The sequence below is a fragment of the Rousettus aegyptiacus genome, unplaced genomic scaffold (assembly GCF_014176215.1).
Source record: "Rousettus aegyptiacus isolate mRouAeg1 unplaced genomic scaffold, mRouAeg1.p scaffold_m13_p_3, whole genome shotgun sequence".
NCBI classification, from domain to species: Eukaryota; Metazoa; Chordata; class Mammalia; order Chiroptera; family Pteropodidae; genus Rousettus; species Rousettus aegyptiacus.
In genome coordinates this window covers 122,627,031-122,649,780 of record NW_023416306.1, presented here as the reverse complement: position 1 = coordinate 122,649,780, position 22,750 = coordinate 122,627,031, and the positions used below count along the sequence as shown (strand labels likewise).

The following is a 22,750-nucleotide window of genomic DNA, read 5'->3' as shown; positions in this document are numbered from 1 at the left end:
GAATAACTGAAGCAATAACCAACAGACGGGTTATTTGTAAGTAACCAGGTGGCGGCCAGGAGCGACATCCATACAACCCACCATAAGTGGTCTTGGGAAAGGAAAGGGCAAGAAAATTATCCTCTTATAGACCAAAGAGAGCACTGAAGGGCTTTTGATAAGAAAAGGTGTTTGGTATTATTGAATTGTACACTTAAAAAGGGATGAATTTTATGATATGTAAATTAAGCCTTAATAAAATTATTTAAAAAAAAAGAAACTTTGGTGACTTGACCTGGAATATCTGCATGCGGTAAAGCATCCAACAATCCAGTAAGGACAGGGTATTCAGAGGTTTTTACTGGCATTTCGAAATAGAAGGCACAAAAATCTCCAGTACAGAAACTGACATTTTTCAAGATATTAAGACAGCAGAGTTCACTATAAATAATGAAAACTACCAAAATATAGCCTTTGAAATATACACATATACAATAAAATCCAAACCATATAAAACTGCTGAAATAATGAGAACTATACAGCTTGTGGAGATAGTTTCTAGGAAAAAAGAAGTGGAAGGGTTGGAGATAGAAAGAAAAATTATTATCTAAATCATGAGAGTTGAAAAAGCAGAACTGATGAAAGAAAGGAAGTCTGAGAAATCATTGCTATTGGCCAAGAAGCTTGGCATGCTGTCCCTAGGGTCATAAGGTCTGTTTTGGCATAGGTTCTTTTAAAAAGGGATAAAGGACATTTTTCCTTTAATAGCATACAAAGGAAATCAGGAGAGCCACACAGAAGTAAAAAGCAACTTAATGCACAGAAGGAGAGGAGGTTGCTGAGAGCTTAGTATAAGGATCCAAAACAGTTCAGGATAATATTTCCAAAATTAACACTGTAACACCAACTATAAACTATTATTTAAACTGTCTATATCTTACATCTTAGAAGTTTACCTGAGTTTCTCAGATTACCTAAATTTTTCAGATTACCAAAGGCCATATCCCATATTCCAATATAATGAACAGAAAAGAGAATCAATTATTTACATACCAGTTGTATGCCAGGTACTTTATCATATATATCTTCTCATAATAACTCTGTAAAATACAACTATTCCCATTTTATAAAGAAACAGGCTCAGAAGGAATAAAGAGCCTGTCCAAGGATATACAAATTCTCAACAGGATATGAATTTGAACCTGACCCTAGAATCCATATTTTCTACCCTATATCACACTGCCTCTATAATATACTTTTCATCATATTATTACTTTTGTTACCATACATTATACATTAACAGAAGCAAATAACTTAAGTGATAGTAACTGATAAGAAGCAATAGGTGGAGGCAAAAGAGAAGCAAAAACTATTAAATAACTAAAACACGAAAGTATGGGCCAATTTAACGCAATTACCAATAGCTTATAGTTTGCAACAACCTCAGAAGGCAATTCAATAGCACAGAGTAATACCTAATGCACACAATGAATTCTAAATTCTAGAGCCTCCAAATCATCTTGGTTAAATTAAGTTTACAGGATTCCATTTAAGAAGACCAGGAAAAATGTTTACAATATAACATTTTTAAATGACATTTAAAATAGTTTTAAAAAATATTTCAATTTCTTACTGGATTTGTTGTAATCCTGGACAAGATGGTGAACTATTTTTTGTCCCTCTGTTTTCTTATCTGTAAAATTAGAATAAAAATAGTACTTATCACATAAGACTACTATAATAATCCATTAAATGAATATATATAAATCACTTAGAACAGTTCTTGACAGAGCAAGTGTTCAATAAATGTTAGCTTATAAAGTCACTATTATTTTCAAAGTTCATTTTAAAGAAATACTTCATTAGTTCATGTTAGGTAAATGAGAGAGTACTATACTATGACTCATATAATACAATTAATTGCAGAGATTGGGTGAAAGAGATGAAGGCTAAAAAAAGAGAATTCAAAAAAGTGAGAGATGGATGTACACAAAACAGCAGAAGAGAGGTGTTAAGTCACCACTTTGCCCACACCTCTAACAACATTTATTTCACCATATTATAATCAGTTGTATAAATATCTATCTTCTCCATAAGCTGTGAGGACTTTGAGGGCAGGCATCTATTTTTATATTGTCAGCCCAACATAGTGCCTGTAAAATAGTAGATACTAAATAAATGTATTTTAAAATAACGAGGGAGGATCAGTAAGGTTTGAGATCAATGATGTGCAGACCTAGTTTTACCATATCTTAATTGGGCTAAGGGGCAGAGTCAGGACACCTATTATTACTCTTTGTTTAATTATCAATATTCTGCTCCCCTATTCTTTCTGAACTAGGACATAAATTTCAGAAATTATTTAAAATATTTAACTTGCTGTAAAATTGGAAATCTTCCAAATGATAGAAGAAATTTTAGTAATTTAAATATTAAAAATATTGTTCTGATTATCATGTAATAGGCCCACCTACCTTTTAGCTGTTAATCTTTTAGACATAGTACAGATACAAAAAAGATAAGGCATGGTCACTTCCCTCTGACCTCTGACATCAGAGTAAGCATGTTTGGGCATGAGCAACCTTAAGCCCCACTATCTGGGACCACCCTTATCCCAGGCCTGTGAAGTAACACAGCCTAAGCAACCACATAACAATGCCCTTTCCTCATAGATGTTTGGTACAGGGGTTCCCCCAACCCAAGCAAGATAAATCAAATCCAACTCTCCAGGAATCTGGAAAGCTGTGAAATAACACCTTAGTTGAGAGATCAAGTATCATTCAATCTGGAGAGAGCATTACAGCAAGCCAAAGGCATATTTAAGCTGAAGCTAAGGGGAAAGCAGAAGCCAAGAGAAAGCCAGTCTACCGAGGAGAGAGCGGACCAGGGCTGGGGCTAGGGTGAGGGAAGGGGACACTTGCCTCAGGTGCAAGATTTAAGAGGGCACCAAAAACTCAGTAATCGAGATAATTCTGTGATGCACACTATTTTAAAAAAACCAAATTAATGTCCTGGAATGGAGCAGAGGCATAGAAAGAAACTGAAGAGTCCACGCAAGCCGCAGAGAAAGAAAGGACAGGGGTTTTCCAAGCACTTACTCTGGGTTCTAGCTGTAGTTCATTTCAGGGAGCTCCGTCATCTTACAGTAACAACCCCTACAAATGCCAGCCCTGCCACCACCCCTTCTTGCAGGCTAGCTTAAGTGGGTTTGTGTTCCCTAAGACCTAAGATCCTTGCCTAATACACTCTATTTAGGAAAATGAGGCATGCACATAGTTTGCTTTTTTTTTTTAATCAAGGCAATATATAACTGACAAAAAGGTGTACTGCAGAGATCACGGTGGGTGGTCACGGAAGGATAGATAGAGAGGGAAGGAGAAGTATATACTAAGCAAACAGATCAAAGTACATGGTAAAAGTGGGGAGGGAGCCAGGGAAAGAAGAGGTATAAAAGTAAAGGAGAAGGAGTGACCTCACATACCCTTTATTATAGCCAAAGAAGTAAATACAATTCTATGCTTTTCTGTGTCCAGCCCTCAAATCATACTGTTCATTACACCTGATATACGATACTCCCCTCCCCACTTTTCTCATGTTCAAATCCTTTCACATCTTTCAGGGACCACTTCAAACATTTCTTTGAAGAGGTGTCCCTGGTGTCCTACTCAAAAGGAGATACAGGCCAGAACTAAGGTTGTGGCAGTGGTTAAAAAAAAAAAAAGGAAGAAAAGAGGAGGAAACGCTGAGGGTCTGAGTTGCAGTGACAAGCCCTATTCTCTGGTGGAGAGCAAACCATACCCAGAAATTCACTTGAGGTATTATCTGATGTCATAAAAGAGCAGGACATGAGATGTTTTACAAGGTGTAATAATGGGGGCTCAAGAAATGTGGCAAAAGAAAGGCGAGCGCCGAGGGTATATACTGATGACTAACAGAAGGGCCAAGCTACACTACAGGCCTTGCAGAGGTGAAACTGTGTAAATCTATTCTGGTCTATTTCTGTGTATGGTTCTGTGATTTTCTCTAAGAAACTGTAAATCTTGGGGACAAACAGCAGAAAAATACGGTGGGAGGGATGTGGATAAAGGGACTGGGAGACTTTGACTTTCAAATAATCACATAATCGACATTTCCCAATTGAATCAATATTTCTTACCCACTGCCCCATCCCCATTCCACTTCCCACCCACCTGCCAAGCAGGTCTAGAAACCTAGTGGCCATATTAAAGAGAAAATAAAGGGGGGTGAGGGTGGGGAGGAAAAGAGCAGTTATTTAAGAATACAAAATTGAATCCACCATGAACAAAAAATCTTGGGGTTATATCAAATCTTGCCATGCTTGCCCCAGGGTAAGTGCTGAACAGATGCCAGACGTACATGTATACATTTGAGAGGCCTCCTCTCTTTTCACTAGTATGCATATAAAGGAAAGATTACTTAATAACTCATTAAAATGATAACACCATACTCCGGAAACCAAAATATTTTGTTGGTTATATTTTCCACATGCAAATCCCCTACCTTATAACTGATTAATATCCTGCTCAAAGGGACTGCTATGCAATAGGCTATGTACGTGTATGTGTGTGTATGTATGTGTGTGTGTATGTATGTGTACATATATACATCATACACACATCAGACAATTCCTCTAGGAATTGTTTTAAACACCTAGACACTTTGAATAAATTTAACTTGCCATTACACTCATTCACTCTTGTCCACTCAGCTCTCATTTTCTCCCAATTTACCATATTTTCATCCACTTTCTCACACACACTTTAGGAACTGTGTTCACTTGTATATACTTGCAGTGATATCAGTGCTTAGATATGCCCAGATATGAAACTCTTAAATTATAAAGGGTTATCTCTGTGCATCAGTTACCTTAGTTTGTAAGTTTGTCTTGGTGTGTTTGTGTTTCCTCATGAGTGAGTAGGCGTAGGTGTTTAGTATTTGTACCAGAGGGAGTAATATCTTCACAGGTCAAAAAGTGTGCACACCTGTGGAGGACCTTTGCCTGTATTTCAGTGATTCTCAAAATGAACTGAGTATTAGGCCAAAAGAAGGCAATCACAAAAGACTACATATTGTATGATTTCATTTATATGAAATGTCCAAAATAGACAAGTTAAAACCATAATGTGGTATCATTTTACATCTTCTAGTATGACTAAAATAAAAAAGGCTGACACACTCAAAATTGGTGACATTAAAAATGTGGAGCAACTGGAATTCAGATATAACCACTTTAGAGAACTGGCGGTTTTTTAATAAAGTTAAACATACATCTACCCTATGACTCAGTAATTCCACTTCTAGGTATTTATCAAGAGAAATAAAAATATATACTCACAAGAGACATGTAAAAGACTGTTCATAACAACCTTATTCATAATAGCCCAACTTGGAAATAACCCAAATATCCATCAAGAAGAAAAGAGATCAAATTGGGGTATATTCATACAATAGGATACTATTCATTGATGAAAAGAACCACTGATACATAAAACAACACATATGAACCTCAAAAACACTGCTAAATAACCTAATGAATTAACAGACACATGTAAGTAGATAGATATACGTATACACGTTCACATAAATAGCAAATTGAGTTTGATTCTTCAGGATTTCAATATGTACCTAATGGACTGTGAGAGGTCCAGTAGAATTTTGCTTTCTATACCATTTTCCTCTCAATATTATTTTATAGTTGTAATTTTAGAGGAGCTGAAATAAAACTAATAAGACATATAAGTCAAATGTCAGCAAGGAAGGTGAGTGACAGGAGGACAACAGTGCTTTAATCACTATTATAGCCTAGATAATAATGCCCTCCTCAACTACTTTACCTCCGAGAGAACCCATAAATTCAAATTTAAGGGGAACTGAAAAGCATGAAGAATAGTCTGCAGCTAATTTGATCTTTAAAAGTTGATAACATAGCCTAAATAATAGCGGTGTACATCAGACTGACACCTGAAAACCAACTGGCCCTTATCTCCTACTGTTTTCTAGGATCCTCCTATCTACCTCTTTCTTTTCCCTTTCTCTCTGTCAGTCTCTATCCAAGTATATTTTTACCCCTACCTCCTCTTATCCTCCCCTAGATCTAACTGATTTTCATATACTGAGCTCACTTCAGGTTCCAGATAAAATATTCTATTGTAGATATGGCATATACACTCAAACAGTACAAAGAGTATATAGCCTGGGGAAACAGAGATGACCAGTGAGTGGAAAAAAAGATGACTTTGTTTGTTTCCCATCCCACAACTGTAAAAGATCTCTCCCTCTGAACTCCTACCATTTTTATTCACTCTCTACATATGGCTCTTTACAGTGTTCTGCACTATAAGTAAGTCCACATGCCTGATCTCAAAGAGAGTAAATTCCCAGAAAAAATCGTGTCTTAACATCTGTATTCACCACCAGCCTAAGACAGTGTGCAGGATAGGGTAAAACACATGTTGAATTAGTGAATTACTGAATTAATGAGCATGAAAATAGTTGAGTGTGGAAGAGGACGAGAGAGAAAAAAAAAACTGAAAGTATTCAGTAAAGAGAAAAGAGGAGGGTAGGAGAGAGAGGAGAAAAAAGAACAGAAAAAAATTTTTCATGAACGCAATTATTTTTGTTAGAGTGAACAGAATTATTTTTTTAAATTGAGAGTGAAAAAAGCTATCGCTGTCAATCTAATACCACAGCTATCACGACAGGTCTTTAAATTGTCATTGTGAACACCTTTAGAACATCTCCCAACCCTTGCTATTCAGAATGGTCTCTGGCAGTAACTACAGCATTTCCTGTCTGACATCCTAGGGCTCCACTTCAAACCTGCAAATCCTGGATGATTTATGCATGTTAAAGTTTGAGAAGTACCTCCCTACACCATTCAAGTCCTTTCTGTTGTACTAAGCGTGTTTTATTTACACGGACCAGTAGCTAAGACTTGAAAAAAATCTCTGATTAGAGGGAAACTGATCATTGTAAAGGGATTTGACCTGTACACATTTAACCTTAAATGAAGTTAATTACTGAGCAATTTAGCCTGAAGGGTATATCACAGAACTTTGAAATTAGTCATAAAAATATGATTGAAGGAAACTAAGCAATAGGCCAGTAACATCCTCCAAAACTCACTTTTGTTCCTTCATGCCTAGCACAGAGCTTGGAATGACACATGTGACCAATGTTTCCTGAATAAATAAAATAAATGAATTTTTTTAAAATCAGAGATATTTAGGACTGAAATAACCTTAGGGTCACCTGGTCAAACAGCCTCATTTGAAGAGTACAGCCTGGGGCGGGGGACTGAGATGAGCAAACTAGAAATCCTAAGAGGTTAAAAAGTAAGCAGGCTGAAAGAGAATATACCAAATCTAACATTTTAATTCCCTTTTTGTTCCCTGCGTAGGAATGTGTGAGAAAGGGGATTCTAAGTATGATAATAAAATGATTGAGGGCTCTTAAGAAGTGATAGGGTAAAAAGGTGCCTAGGACTGTAGAAAGAAGAAACCAGCAAAGATAAATGAGGCTGGACAAAACTATTTTTCTAAGCCTAGTATTTTTTTGGCAGGCCAATTAATTAAACAAGTTAATCTGCCGAAAAAATTAACGCGAAGGTTTCTCAGAAAAAGAAACATGACCTGAATGAAAACGTTACAAACCAAGGGAGAATGCACATAACTAATTTAAATCTCCACAGGCTTATTTCCTGTTCAAGTATGACCTCCTGGGCTAAGTTTTCCTGCAGTGTTCATTACAACTTTTGGTTTTAAGAAGAGCCAAGGGCAAGTTGGAAACGCGATTCTTAACTAAACATAAGACAAAAAATAAAATAAATAATAAAAAAAAAATACCCTGCGGCTGTTTCCCATTTGTTTATAATCAGAACTCAGGCTTGCAGAGGAAACATACCAACCTCCGTAGGCAAAACTATAACGACCCAGTCACGTCCTCAACAGAAACCAATGTACAAGCTTCACAGCCGGATCCAGCTGTGCTGCACAGGAGCCAGGAATTTATTCTAAGATAGAACAGAGCAAAACGGCGAATGCAAGACAAACCAGATTTCAATGAGAAAAAAAAAAAAAAGGGTGTGCCCTAAGGGTTTTTTTTTTTCTTCCCAACTTTCAACAAGTAGAAACTTTCGAAGGAGTACTGCTGATAAAACCCTTTTAAGATGACTATGCCTGAGTGGATTGGAAGGGGCGGGTAGACACAGCGAGCTCGCACTGCTGCGGCCGGCGCGGGCTGCGGCGGGAGGGGAAAGAGCCGGTCCCGAACTCGGGGAGGCCCAGCCCCCGAGTGATTCATCAACAACTCGGGGTTCGCGCGCCTCCACCGCGGGCGACGCCCAGCGCGCCCCACGGCTCCTATCGGGCCCGTTCTTCCCAAGGCGGCCCCTAGCGTCTCCCCGCTCTCCTAAAGGGAGTCGTAGGGAAGGAGACTGGGACCAGCGGCTGGAAGGGTGCAGCCTCTCCCTCCCCAGCCACCATGGCCGGTGTTACTCTCTGCCCGCGCCCGCACACGGACTTCCTGGAAAGCACCGGGCTGGACTTACCTGACTGCCGCCCGCTGGGACCACCGACTCCTTCAGAGACCCGCGGGTACTGCCTATCGCTTGGTACCCAGCACCAGCCGGTCCGCCTGTGTCTGCCTCCCGGGGAGTTGCGGATACGCCTGCCAGCAGCTCCCCCAACTAAACCGCACCGTCTGTGCAGCCGGTTTCCCTTCTCCACCCAAGCGCCTGCGCACTCCCGCGTCGCACGGTATCCTGGGAGTTGTAGTTCGAGTACGGAGGGCAAAACAGCACAGATCCTGGTCTTTACAACCTGCAGGACGTTGGAAGACGCTACAGATACCAAGTTTTACTCCATTCTAGGACAACGCTTTCCATTTGTGGAAATATTTTACCTCGACCCTCTGTGAGCTAGCAGAAACAGCTAGAGGCTTTTTGGCATAGATTTTTCTCTTTACTTTGACTTTTACTAAAGAGGTATATAAGGCAGGGTTTGTATTGTATGTACCCTTGGTAGCTAATACGAAGACATGAATGACATCGAGTCCTTTAAACTTATCATGAAAAACTAATAGAAAGGAAAACAAGTAAAAGCTAAGACATAAGAGGGGCATGGATCAGGCAGATGTCTCAAGGGCACAGTGACCCTAGTGATTTCCTTAGGGCTGCAACAGAGATGATGTCGCAGCAATAGTCATTATTATATTCACCCGCAGTTTCGGCGCCATCGCATCCTCGCATTCCAGCTTCGAGCTCTACACTAGGCTGTGGAGCTGGGCTAAGGTGGGAGGGCGCTGCTCGAAGGAGGGCACTGGGACAGATGGGTAGTTGGGAGGGGAGGCCTAAGAGAGTGGGAATACCTCAGAGAGCAGTTCATGGCTGCCTTTTGTGCAGGGCGGGCTATGAGGAGAGGAAACAGCGATGACCTTCCATTCACTCATTTACTCACTGGAAATTTTTCGGAGGAGTAATGCTCAGTTTTGATAGACCTTCATTCAAAAATGCAGCCAGGAAGAGGACTGAAGTGCCACCGTGAGGTACATTACAGCTACACTTAGCGTGGGAACTGACTAATGGTTAAATCTCTCCCGGCATCTACTTCTTCCATTCAGAGTAGGGAGTACCCTAGGTAAACACCCTGGAATGTTATGCAACTGATCCCAGCAATGAAGATAACTGATGAATTGGAGTTTTTAAGAAAAATCATCCAAAATTGCAATATAATATCTCGTCCAATTCTCAAAATAACCCTACAAAGAATATATTAGTATCTTCCATTTCTACAGATGGAAAAACTAAGACTCAGAAAATTAATTTGCACAAGGTCACACAAACAGTGATGGGAGATCAAGAAATAAAGTATAGGTATCCTGACTCAAATTCTAGCGTGCTTTCCACTGATGATCAGACTGATGTGTCTTCTCAACCTCATCAAATAAAAGGGGGGAAACTTGAATATTATATTTACACAAATAAGTGAAACAGTAAATTTACTAAATGCCTGTGGTAGCTTGAAATATTGTTCCAAATATTTGCTCTCCTCTAGAGGAAAAGATAGCTCTTCCCACTGCCATGTGACTTGCAGTGCCTTCCCGTAGATATTTTTAGGCTTGGTTATAATCTGGTAATGGGTTTTTTCCTTTTTTCTTCACACAAATGTCATATTGTAAACACAAATCTTGCAAACATGAAAAGGCAGCCAATGAAATGTGAGTAGAAGTGACAATATGACAGTTCTGAGTGAAAGCTTTCAAGAGTCATTGTTATTTCCCTCTTATGTGCTGACTCTCTCCCTCCAAGAGAATGGCATGTCCCAAATAGAGGATGGTCCTTCTGCCTGGGTCCCAGAATGAGAAGTCACATGGATCGGACCCTCAGCCAAACAAAGGTGCTGACATGTAATGTGAGCAGGAAGTCAACCGAGATTTAGGTTTTGGCTATAGCCTGACCTAGCACGAGCTGACTACTGCGATGTCTAGTCAGTGAAAGGCGAAGCAGTATGCCTCCCTTCCCCCCATACAGTTAATCTCACTTCAAATAATGGAAAAGTTTAAATTCGGCATAATAAAGAGAATAAATACGAGGCTGTTAGGTAAAATATTTGAATAGTTTTCAGAGCTGGGTTAGAATGAAAGTGATTGACGAAATGACACTGGAACTCTACTTAATGTACTGCAAGCCCCAATTATTGTTATCTTTAAATTTCCAGGCAGAGGAACTCATAAAGATGTCACACTGAATCATCATATGCAAATTAATGCCAGCAGCAGTCGTCTTATTATAAAAAGAGTTTCTTTAGGCAATTATTTCCTTTCTATATTTAAGTCTTTTTTTAAAAAAATGTATTTTATAGGATTGCTGAGAAAACTTAAGCTAAAGACATAAATTTAAAATTAAAAGGTAAGGAATTTCATTCTGGGAGCTTGGAGTTGGTTAAAGCTCCCAAGTGGGAGGTAGCAATCAGAGAAGATAAACACCATGGCTGGAGTATATCATTTTATAGAAAGGATTCGAGCAAACTCTTTGGCTTGAAATGTTCTTCCCTATCACCCCATCTCTGCCTGTTAGAAGCCTCATGTTTCATCGTCCATCTCAAATGCCTTTTTCTCACTCAAACGTCCCTAATGCCATCGGCTGAAATTAATTTTGCTATGCCTCATATTTTCATACCCCATTATGCTTCCAGTGGAGGCAGAGTGAATACACATTTCAGCCAAATGCCAAAGGGCTGTAAATTTAAATTTTTACTGAAGTCAAGGTTGCTGAAAAAGATCATTTTCAGATAATAAACTTTTAGGATACACAAAAAATACCCTAAAGTTTTATGCCAACATTTAAATTATTTTAATATTCTTATTTAAAACATTAGTACTAAAATTATAAAGTTTAACATATTAATGATGTATATAAACATAGAAACAAAATTTGCCAGCACTATCAGCTGTTAGACTTTCCTACAGTCATTATTGAGAGTGAAATTTTAGCTGAGGTGAGCAGATGAACAAGATCCATATCCTAAATGGAATTAAATAAGAATTAAATTCTGGTTTTAACATATAAATGCTAGGTACACTAAACATTTCTACAAAGAACAGTTATGATGAAATCTCTATGTATCCTTCCTTGTATTATTTAAATTTTTATAAATATGTATTGACTAAAAAGTTCTCCCTAAGTTATCTAGCTAATATAGTCTTTATATTTGTAGTAACTGACAACCTATTTTCCTATTTAGCTACTTGAAATTTCTTAATCATTTTTAATTATTTGAGTTGACTTTTTATTTTGAATTGATTTTGCACATAAAATAAACCTTTAACCACCAGCAACTATTATAGCATTTTACTTAACCAATAACTAATATACATTTATACTTTGATAGAATTTCAACAAATAAATCAGAGATTTTTTTTACTTAGGTTACATTTAAATGCCTGACCATATCTGAAAATAAATATTCATATAATAATAAGTCTAAATTATATTCTTTTTTCTTATTAGTGATACTGTTGACTGATATAAGAATAACCTTTATACCCACATAAATATCAAGTATGCGAAAGTTCAAGGATGATGGAAATAATATTGAAGTAGGCATTCTAAAAGCTTGAGGCACGAAACTGAAGCCAAACACCAGATTTTTGACCAGATAATCAAGACTCTTTGTCTGATGTCACTTAAGATAGTTAGCTTTTAGGCAGGGACATTCTACTTCTTATTCATAGTTAAGCTTTCAGACAACACCAAAGTCTTTATCCACGCGGTTGGCAGTTTTGTCATATTTTTCCCATTCTATCTTTTGTAGTTGATTTTTTGGATTAGAAGTAAACAGCTGTATTGTTACTTCTATTATATTTTTATCTGAGTAGATCCAGGCTTACATGTACATATATACATACACACACACACACATATATATATACATACATACATACACACATACACATACACACACACACACACATATATATATATATATATATATATATATATATATATATATATTTTTCCCCCCCTCTTTAATTCCTTCCCCACCCACTTCCACCCCTGACCTATGGATATTGCCGTTTCTCCTTAAGAACTGGATCTCTGAAGGTGGGGCATCTCCTCCCACACACTCACAGCATGCGCCTGGGGCCTGGCTCACCCGAGGTTTGGCCTGGTCCCTGGCTCCACCTAGGGCGCAAACCCAGGACATTCTCTGTGTAAAGTAGATGTGCTAACCACTACACTATGGAGCCACCCCCTGTCCAGATATTTTTGAACCTGTCAAAGTATTCCTTGTTCCTCTCAGTGCCCATTAGCTAGAGACTCTGTTGGTGTTTTAGCAGTATCACATCCAAATTACTGGTAAACTGGTGACTGAGATACTTCATGGAAAGAGACTTGTGGTAGCTACTAAGCTCTCCTGGTTGAAAATTTTCCCTGCATCAGCATTTACTTATGATCAAGAGTCAAAAAAGATTGTTTTAACCAGTCATTTAACTATTTAGTTACACTGTTATGCAGCCCACATTTTCCAAGCATGTTGTGAGAATTTATCAAATGTCTTGCTAAAATCCAAATATAGTGGGTTCTCTGAACCAAACTCTCATTTCCTATCATTTATCATAAGCAAACCTGTGCTGCCTCCTAGAGATCACTGTTTCACTTCTAAGTGTTTATAAATCACTAAAGTGGGTAATATGCTTTTCTAAAATTTTGCTGGTGGTTGATAAGTTCAGTGATCTAGAATTTGGCAAATCTCCTCCACTCACACACCTTTTGAATCATGTACCTGCTTGATTTTCCTACATCACCTCCTTTGGGTTTGTTGAGCTCAAAGCATAGCCCAACCTCATTCAAGCACACATATATCTAGTCCCTGCTGAGGTTTTGTGACACGTGAGACACTTGCTAGAGGCTGTGAGCATCTGGTCATGTTTCCTGAGTGGTGGGACAGTGAAATGGGTTGGTAGCTGGGGAGGAGAGGGTGTGGGGTACCACTTTGTATGGCATAGAGAAAGGCTGAACGATCAAACTGAGAGGGGGCTGGCCATAGCAGAGTCAAGTCTAACACACAGCAGACACAAGCCAGGCTGCTAAATCCAAAGGAGGGTACCCAGAAAGCAGAACAAATACAAACACATTGAAATATCAGGGAAGCCATGAGAAGCAGAGCTGAACGAGAGGGAGTAACTCCTGAGTCAGCTCTTTCTTGTTTCTATTCGCCTCTTGGAGTGACAGGGGAGGGCCTGTCTGCCAGAAGGGAATGGACAGGTGAAACAAAAAATGAGTAATATTCAGTCCTACTTAAATTCCTGACATTGTTAGTATAAAATGGAGAACTTTGTTGGCATTAAGATCCATGGATGTTTATTTAGGTTAGAATTTAGGACAGTAAGAATTTAAGATAGTAATACCTAAGTGCCTTCTACATGTCAGGCACTTTTCTAAGTGTTTTACACATTAATCCTCATAATAGTACCACTCTGAAGTATGATGATGATTTCTATTTTAGAGATGATGAAATCGGGGCTAGGTAATTTACAGAAATTCATACAACAGAATATTTGAACTAGCCAAGAATGACACCAAAGGGCACGCTTGTAACTCCTATTCATTACTGCCCCATAGACTGAAAAAGCAAATCCTTTTAACACAATAATTACTGTACTTCCTTGTCCATCAGAAGGTGTGAAACAGGAAATACAGAAATTACATTAGGACTTATATGCTTCTTTTTGGACTTCATCATTAGTCCTAGTGACAAAGAATTAGGCAAAGTTCAGTAGAAGGGCAGGAAGAATGGGTTTTCTTGTTCTCCAGGGCAAACTTTACAATGTAACTTTATGATTTTTACTGTTCCATATTATATATCCCAGCATATCCTTTTTAAAAAAGTAAATCCTAAATTAATATGAAAAATTCAAGGTAAAACATTTACCTGGGTTATCTGCATTCTTACTACTATTCATTCTAATAAGTTTTAACTGTTTAGCTGAATGTGTGCATTTTTATTTTAATGAGTTCTCATTTCTTCCTCTGGCTACTTCTGGTGGTCTGTCTTCTTTTTATCTTCTTAATAAGGGTACATTATAGTCCTTTTTGCAAAAGGACTCTAATAGGAAAAGATGGTGCCAACCACTTATTTTAAAGAGACAATGTGTCTAAAAATTAGCCAGATTAAATCAGTCTTTACTTTCACTTTAAAAGTTTATTCATTCCTAATGTTCCGTATATATTTTCACTTGGAAATTTGATTCCATACAGAAATGAATAGAATGTATCTTTCAAAACAAAAAGATCTTGATTAATTAAAACAGTATACATTTACTGTAGCATTAAGTCTGGCTGGCTAATCACAAAGGGTCAAACATTGCAACTACTTGTGCAACTGGAATCAGGGTAAAAGTACTTTATGCTTTATACATTTTGCTTTATCACACTTTAATTCCCACATGATCTTCAATTTCACATTTAAAAGGCAAATTAGTCTTTAATTTTCTAAAGAACATAATGTCTACCTTTGATTGAAAAGTTTCAAAATTAAAAAATGAAACAATGTGCAATTTTCAATAACTGCTTAGCCAAATAAATGTTGCCAATATAAGTTTAAACAGTTTACAAAGTATTATTTCTTTTGTTCTCTTCAAAACCATACAGATACACATAAGGTCACACGTTACAGGCACCTAAACTGGTAAAATATTACAGATTGGTGGCATGCAAGTATTTTACATTTTTAAATGCAATGAAAAATGATTATTTGTTTCCCTTGGATAGATGAAACAGAGTTAAAATAAAGGTTTAATTAAAACATAAATATTATTCCATAAATATAGTAAGCTGTAAGTAATTTTTTTGTGTGTGTGAAAAAACCAAAATGGCAAAGATAAAATTTTAGGTCAGAACAATTTATTTCTTAACTAAAGATTGTCACTGGCAACAATTGGTAGTAAAATAACATTTCCTTTAATAGCACATTTTATATCCACCTCATTTCATCATATGGCCAATTCCTATCTATCCACATTTAGATTATCCATGGGAAATTTTTAATCCTGGGCCAGCTTCTCTCAATTACACAGTGTAGTTCTGATTGGCTTCTCTGTTATCCAGTCAATCATGTGCTCAGAACCCCATCCCCCCCACATACACACACTTTAAAGTCTATGAAAAACATGCTGTGTTTACTGTGCTCGGTTTCCTTCTTTGAATTTCTCCTTTTCCTCCACCAATTTTGAGGAGAAGACATTATATATTTTAAATCACCTTTCTATTCTGAAGACAGTAGAAACTGCTGGAGAGGAACAGAACTGTGGACTGTTCAGACCTCTTCCTCTGAACAAAGCCCTCTGAAGAGAGATGGAACTGCAATGGAGGCATTACTCACCCATGTTCAGAGGCAATGGAAACATTTTAGAATCACAGGAGCTGGAAGGGGCCTTAGAGAGCATCTAATCCAATCACTTCATTTTACAGATAAAATGAAGACAAGAGAGATGAAAAGACTTGCCCAAAGTCACACAGCTGACATCCAATTCAGAACAATTTTTCAAAAATATCACATGGTAACAAATGGAGCATGATTCTTGTGGGGCTGGAGGACAATTCGAGCAACATTTATTAAGCACCTATTTTGTACAAGGCACCTTACCAGATGTTACTGAAGGTACAAAGATCGATGAGACAGTGCTTATGAAAGTCCTGTGAGGTCATGTTTCAGTATCTTTCTTGGCAGGAATTAACACTGACCAGGGCTAAGGTTGCTGGTGATAATTAGGTAGCTGCTGCCCATGAGAGCTGATCTCACAAGTGACACTCTTCCTTTCACCGTCAGAGCTCGAGCCTGTTACAGCTGTTGGAGCCATAGGACTATTTTCTCTCCTAGGCCTTCATTCACACCTCAAGTCATAGTCCCATCCTGAGTGGTGACAGAGCTGACAGAAGAGCAGCAGTGCCCCAAATCCTCCCTTCAATTCTTAATCACTGTTTGCTTCCTCCTTATCTCCAGCATTAGGCTCTCTGCAAGAGTCCTGACTGTCCCAAGGAATGTCAGAGTGACCCAGGGAAACGCCCTACTACACACATCACTGCTCCCATCAACCACCTCTCCTGCCTCTATGTGGAAATTAAACTAATACCAGTCCCCTACATCACACTCATGCTTTGATTCCCCATACTCAAAAAAATGTCCAGATGTAATTGTTAGTCAGAAGAAAGTAAAACAGATTCAAGAGGCAGTGGAAAACATTAGCGACTAGATATAAAAATGATCACCTACTTTTGTATAGCTCTTTCAAGTGTAGCATTTTCATTCCATTATCTGATTATGTTCTCACCACAACTCTGTGAGGTAGTTAGTGAAGATATTATTCTCATTATAATATAGCTGAAGAACCTTAGGCTTGAGAGACTAAGTGGCCTGCCCCAAAGTCACCCAGCTAAGGAAGTTGGAGCCAAGTGTCCAGGTTTCTTGACTCTGAATCCAGTGCTCTTCCCCCTATATAGTCTATAATTGGCAGGCAATTGAATGAATTGCCCATGATCATATACCTGCTAAGTGTTGGTGATGGGATTAGGAGTCAGTCTCCATATCTGTTAGTATGGCACCCTTCCACCATACCAATTAGCAGAGCCAATGTGCTCAGAATGACTACCGTGGAAGATATCAGAGAAAAGTCTAGTGTCCCTCCCCCTCCCCCAAGTCAATGATGCATCACAAAACTGGGATAAACCTCTGGTACATGCACTTCCCAGAACAGTACCTTGGAACTCCTCCTCCATTCATCTACCGAATGTTCAATCTTTGCTGTTATGCGCAGATGAGAAAGAGGTAAGCTCAGGAGAGCTTACGTCTGCCCGTAAGTAAATTAAAACCTTTAATTTCTATCTTCTTTCCCCACCTCATGCAGCCTCTCCACTTTACTAAACTCCTGAACCACAAAATAAAATCCAATCTGATTTAGAGTTGGCAGCAAGAAAACAGTGAATCCACCCTGGGTTCTATGTACTTTTCTCTCTCTAGCTTGTTACCGGAAGGCCCGGCCACATGATTTTCATCCAGAGTTTTCAGCCCAAAGCTTCCAATCATTCCCACACCTTTCCTCTGCATGTGTTTCCTTTAGCTTTGAGGATGGCATGGCGAGGGGTGGGAGATTTGAAATGAGGAGCAAAAAGAAAAAACTGCTCCTGGAAGGCAAAACTTAAACATTTCAACTATTTTGGCTCACTAAAATGAAAGTAGCTATTTCCATTATTATTAGTGAGAGGAAAGAAGCTTCAGGATCATGTCTAAAAACCCAATTCCAAAACAAATTCCACTGCATACAGGCAATATACCACAGAACCCAGTATTCACAACTTACTGCCCCTACCTATTTTTGCTGATGCTATAAATACTTGCACTAAAGATGGTGTCCATTTTGCAAAAAGGCACTCTACCCTTCAAATCCAGAAACATGTACCAAATGATATCAATCTAAAGTTTATACTTCCTCTGGCTTCTTTAGCGTCTAGGAGAGGGCTAATTACAGCACATCTATGAAAAAGGGAACTATCTACCAACTCCTTTGTAAATTTAAAGGGCTAATTTACACTTAAAGCATGCTGATGCTTAATGCCAGTTTCAGGTTTGAGCATCTGAAACATTCTCATGGCAGTTATTCAGAGCACACTGGTTTCCCTGATGCTGGTGCCCTGCCAGGGGCGACAATTCTGTCTGGAAGAGAAGCTGCTGTTGTTCCTATCTGGTGTGTCAGGCTTCCCTTAGGGAAATTGTTTTGAGGAGTATAGGCATTGGGATGATTTCTGAGTTCTGCAATGAAGATGGGATTTTATTGTACAATGAACTGCATGCTCTATGATGGGTAAGCTCCACATGCCTCCAGGTTAGTGATTCTCTACCTAACCCAGGCCCAAAGCAACTCTGAGAGGGATAAGGGAAAAGGGACTGGGAGAAGCATCTCCCTTCAATTAGTTGTCCAGATTTAGCCAAATAGCTTTTTGTAGTATTTGGTGATCTTTATGTACAAAATATTTACATACAGTATACCCCACGCAGATGGAAGGAAGGGGACGAATCATGAAAGAGCTTCTACTTACGCACTTTAGGCATATGGAAAGATCTGGTACTAAAACAATGAAATGATTTCTAGGCTTTTAAAACTTATTCTCTAAGGGTTATTGTCCATACATACTGTGAAATTTGATGGTTGGTGACCTAAACTGCGAACTCCAGTTTAGGTGATTTCACGTTAACCTAGGCCTACAGCAACTCTAAAAAGGATAAGGGACATGGGCCTAAGGAGAAAGCATCTCCCTTCAATCAGTTGTCCAAATGTAGCCAAATATCTACTTAGATATTTAAATATTTGGTGATACACACACACACACACACACACACACACACAGACACGTACACGTAATTTATTTACATTAGGCTACATTACAATGAAAGGAAAGGATTTAATCATATTGATGAGGATGCAATCACTCCCACTATACACTTCGGTGGGGAGATGTAGTGCTGGACTAACTGATTGCCAGACTTTCAAAATTTCTCACTTAAAAGTCATCTTCCACATATGCTTTCGAATGAGCTTGCAAGTCCAGGAGAGCAATTCTATACTTAACATGGGCCTGTACAAATCTAAAAAGGGAAGAAGTGGTCTGGGGAGAGACTACCTTCCTTCAATCAGTTGTCCGGATGTTGCCAAAGATCTTGATATAATATGTGGCAAAATGAATACATATAAAAATATTTCATATATATTATGCCCCATCATGATGGATGGTAAGGGATTAATTATGCTCATGATCATGCAAGAGCTTCCACTTACACACTTTGGGCATACAGGGAAATGAAGTCCTAGGCTAGTTAAATGATAAACTGTAAGTGTATCTTCCAACAGTTATTTTTAATATGTGAATACTCATGGAAATGTCACCTTTTAGGCTATTTTTAAAACACATGTGATAATAAGATAAACTGATTGGCAATAAATATTTGATTTCATAGACTATTACACGTGATCCAACTATTTTACAAGCTGAAACAGTGCTCAATTTTGATAATATCCCATTATCTTGCTTTAATACTATCAAGAACTGTAGCACAGTCACTATCAAATTCTGATTTTTTTTTCTTGCTTTCTGTCAGGTTTTGTCAGGAACTGTTTTAGCTCCCAGTCTACAGCACATTGGGGCTGCAGGGAACACTCTATAGGATGCAAGATTTCTTAGCGGGGTAGGTAAGAAAGAGAGTCAACGAGAAAAGGAAGGAAAAGGCTGAGCGGCATGCCAGGGATTCCACACTTAAATATATCCAACAAATCTAAAGCAATAGGAGAGAGACATGGAAGAGAAATTCCTTCCCTTTGGCAACATGGTAACAAAACATACCTATACAGAAAAACAAATGTTTCATTTTACTCAGTGATATGCTGATGAATGGTTATTAATGAGCAATTTAGGAGGAAAAATAGCCCTGATATGTAACATTTACTAATTTCCATGATATAAATACTTCCACCATGGCTAATTTCAAACCACCACCAAGAAGTACCGAACTTCTGAGTTAGGGAGAACTACTGAGTTGGGAAGAGATGTAAATAGCATACCATTATATCTTATGTCTGATATACAGACACAGTAGATGCAAATAGACTGAAGAGAATAGAAAATAGCAAAATGTATGTTGGTGTATTACTTTTGTTTTTAATATAACTTATTTAATTTTAAGCACATGGCATTTAATTTTAATAATGGCTGTGTTTAACAACCAGTTTGCATAATTCTTGAAAATTTAATAATCAGTAAGTCCATATTAGTCAGCTCCAACATACCACACCTAAGAGGGTAAGAGGGAAGGAAAAATCAGAATGAAAACCATCAAATACTATTTACCATTATTTTTTATATAGATAGAGAGATGTAGAAAACTAAAGGATCTTTAGGGTTTCTAAAATGTCACCATGTTCTGTTCATTATTCCCACAAAAAATCTAAAATATTCTTAAGAAAATGAAGTGTTTCAAAGGATTTTAGAAATACAGATGTGAGTACTTATAATAGAGGTAAATGTCCAATTTTATAAAGGCTATCTATCCTGAACAGTTTCAATGTGCTTTACAAGCTACCTAGAATAATATATGAATTATTTTACCATTAACTTGTTTTACTGCTATCAAGCAAAACTCAGAAACACTTAATTACTAAAGAAATTCTGGATTGGGCCCACCTTCTGCAACAGTCAGCAACCTCTTTACCTCCAGATGTTATCAGCACAAGGGATGTCACCTTTACAAGGCTCAGAATTACAGAGAAAGGAAAAAAAGAGAATGAGTTGAAAGGAAGGGAGGAGAGAAAGGAGTAAGAGATGAAGACGTAAAGCTACCTGTCAGAGTGCCAATTATCGCCTAGGGCACTGACAGTTATCAAAGACTTGCGCTTGAGCCAAAGGCTGCAGTCAGCAGTCACTTGTTTCCTTATTTTAGCATTGCACCGTGGTACTGCTAAATTAAGATTGATGCATTGTACCATGTAATCATCTCAGTACTTTCACATGTTTAGTTCTTGAGATGACAAACATCTGGCTAAGTGATAATTCACATTTTTTCCCGATGTTTGCAAATGTCTGGATGGATCACGCCATTTAGACAAAAATCTGTGTAATAAACTTCGATGTTCACATTTCATTCTGTGATCTTGTTATACTAAAGATAAAGCAATAAATGCTTCTAAAATTTTCTCAAATAATGCAACTATGTGCATCAGATAGTCTTGATTAAGGTGCAATTATTATTGTTTTACTTAGGAGTGTACTGTTTTAAAAGCTTTGCTCTTACTAAAATTTAAAAATTTCCCATCGTGCCTAGTAACTTTAAAACAGCTTTGTAAAAAGTTATCCATCAGAGTCATGTTAAAGATTAAATCTATGTTGAATAATAAGTAAAGCTAGATGTGCTAATTCTTTTTATTACTTCTAAGTCTGGCTTGAAGCTATTTTTGTGTGTTAATAAACACTTTATACTTATTTGGTAAGACTGTGTTAAAGTATCATAATGTCTTGCTTTTATGAAGATGATACCATCGATTGCTGATCAGGGGGCATATGCATTTAGTGATATTTCTGGAACTAAGAGAGAATTTGTTCTAAGTTGGTCACATTTTCTTACCCAGGGAAAGATTGGCAATACTAACTTCTTATGTGGTCAGCAGAACACTTCTGATGTATTTAGCCTAACTCAAAGCTGTGCATGTAAACAGAGATAGGCCTCTATCATAATCATAGTTACAAACACACTTAAATATTCAATTCCTTTTCGTGGTTAAAAAACAAATTCACGTAAGAAAGCAAGAAAATCCAATATGGAAGCGGTTATATCATTTTTGATTGTTGCACCCACTAACATTTGCGTAAATCCACTAATGCAAGTTGCCAGATGTGCCCATGAGCAAATAAAACAACTGTATATATTAAAAAATCCAAGATAAATATGTAGCTAAAAAAGGATAACAAATTATTAGTCATGTGGCTAATGGAGATGAACAACCTTTGATAAAATGGTCCCGATGAGGAAGGAGGAAAGTTTTTGTTTGTTTTTAAATGGCTGCCATGGTGAAACTTCGTCTCTTGTTGTAGAAATTTACCTTCGGTCTGCTTCAACTCGTTTTTTACGAACTAGGTAAGAAAGAAGGAAAGGTTAAAAAGACAAAGTGAAGGAAAATTCCTTAAATTTCAGATAAACAACATTAATCACACTGAATAGCAATCCACACACACACTTGAGGATACAATTATCTTAAATTTCAACATTCAATTACCCATGGCAATAAGTGGAAAGGAGAATAATCCAGTGTCTTGCGGGATTCACATTTAAATAAAGCTATCCCTGACAACTGAGAATTTGAATGTTAGAACTTTCCCATCTATGGAGTAAAAGGTCCAGAATAGATCCACAAAATAGTGAATTTCTAAATATCTTCTTGGTCACCTATCCACAGCATATCTTTTCAGTATGTGCAACTCAATCACCAACCAGCTTTAACTAACACCCCAGGATGATGTTCACAATCTATTAATTTTGTTTATGGCTTGAAGACCAGGAGGATCCGCAACCAGAAGTTCAAAGTTTCTAAACCTGTTTAAATAAAATATTCTAAGTATCAACCTTCAAGGAAGGTACGATTGAGATGGCAAGCAAACTCAGAGACTGGTTCTTGGTATCAAAGAAGTTGTTCAGCTGCTCATTGTTTCTGC

The 22,750-nt window shown here is 37.8% G+C and overlaps 2 protein-coding genes across 8 annotated transcripts in view; both read right to left on the bottom strand.

Annotated features, from left to right (window-relative positions):
- The window catches only part of TMOD3 (tropomodulin 3), a 57,915-nt gene extending 49,188 nt beyond the window's left edge, over positions 1-8,727 (bottom strand). The window contains exons 1-3 of one of the 7 annotated variants that reach the window (XM_016162679.2): positions 8,549-8,727; positions 7,903-8,011; positions 1,613-1,672 (exon numbers count right to left, since the gene is read on the bottom strand). The gene's annotated coding sequence lies outside the window, so the exon portion shown is untranslated. Of the gene's footprint in view, positions 1-1,612; positions 1,673-7,844; positions 7,864-7,902; positions 8,012-8,548 lie in introns of those variants that run through there. The other 6 variants (XM_016162678.2, XM_016162682.2, XM_016162681.2 and 3 more) reach the window with 6 other exon arrangements.
- A 6,625-nt stretch (positions 8,728-15,352) lies between these two features.
- TMOD2 (tropomodulin 2) overlaps positions 15,353-22,750 on the bottom strand; it is a 45,831-nt gene continuing 38,433 nt past the window's right edge. Inside the window, exon 10 of the mRNA XM_016162717.2 lies at positions 15,353-22,171. Coding sequence (XP_016018203.2) covers positions 22,137-22,171 — 35 coding nt within the window. The 3' untranslated portion in view covers positions 15,353-22,136. The remainder of the gene's footprint in view (positions 22,172-22,750) is intronic.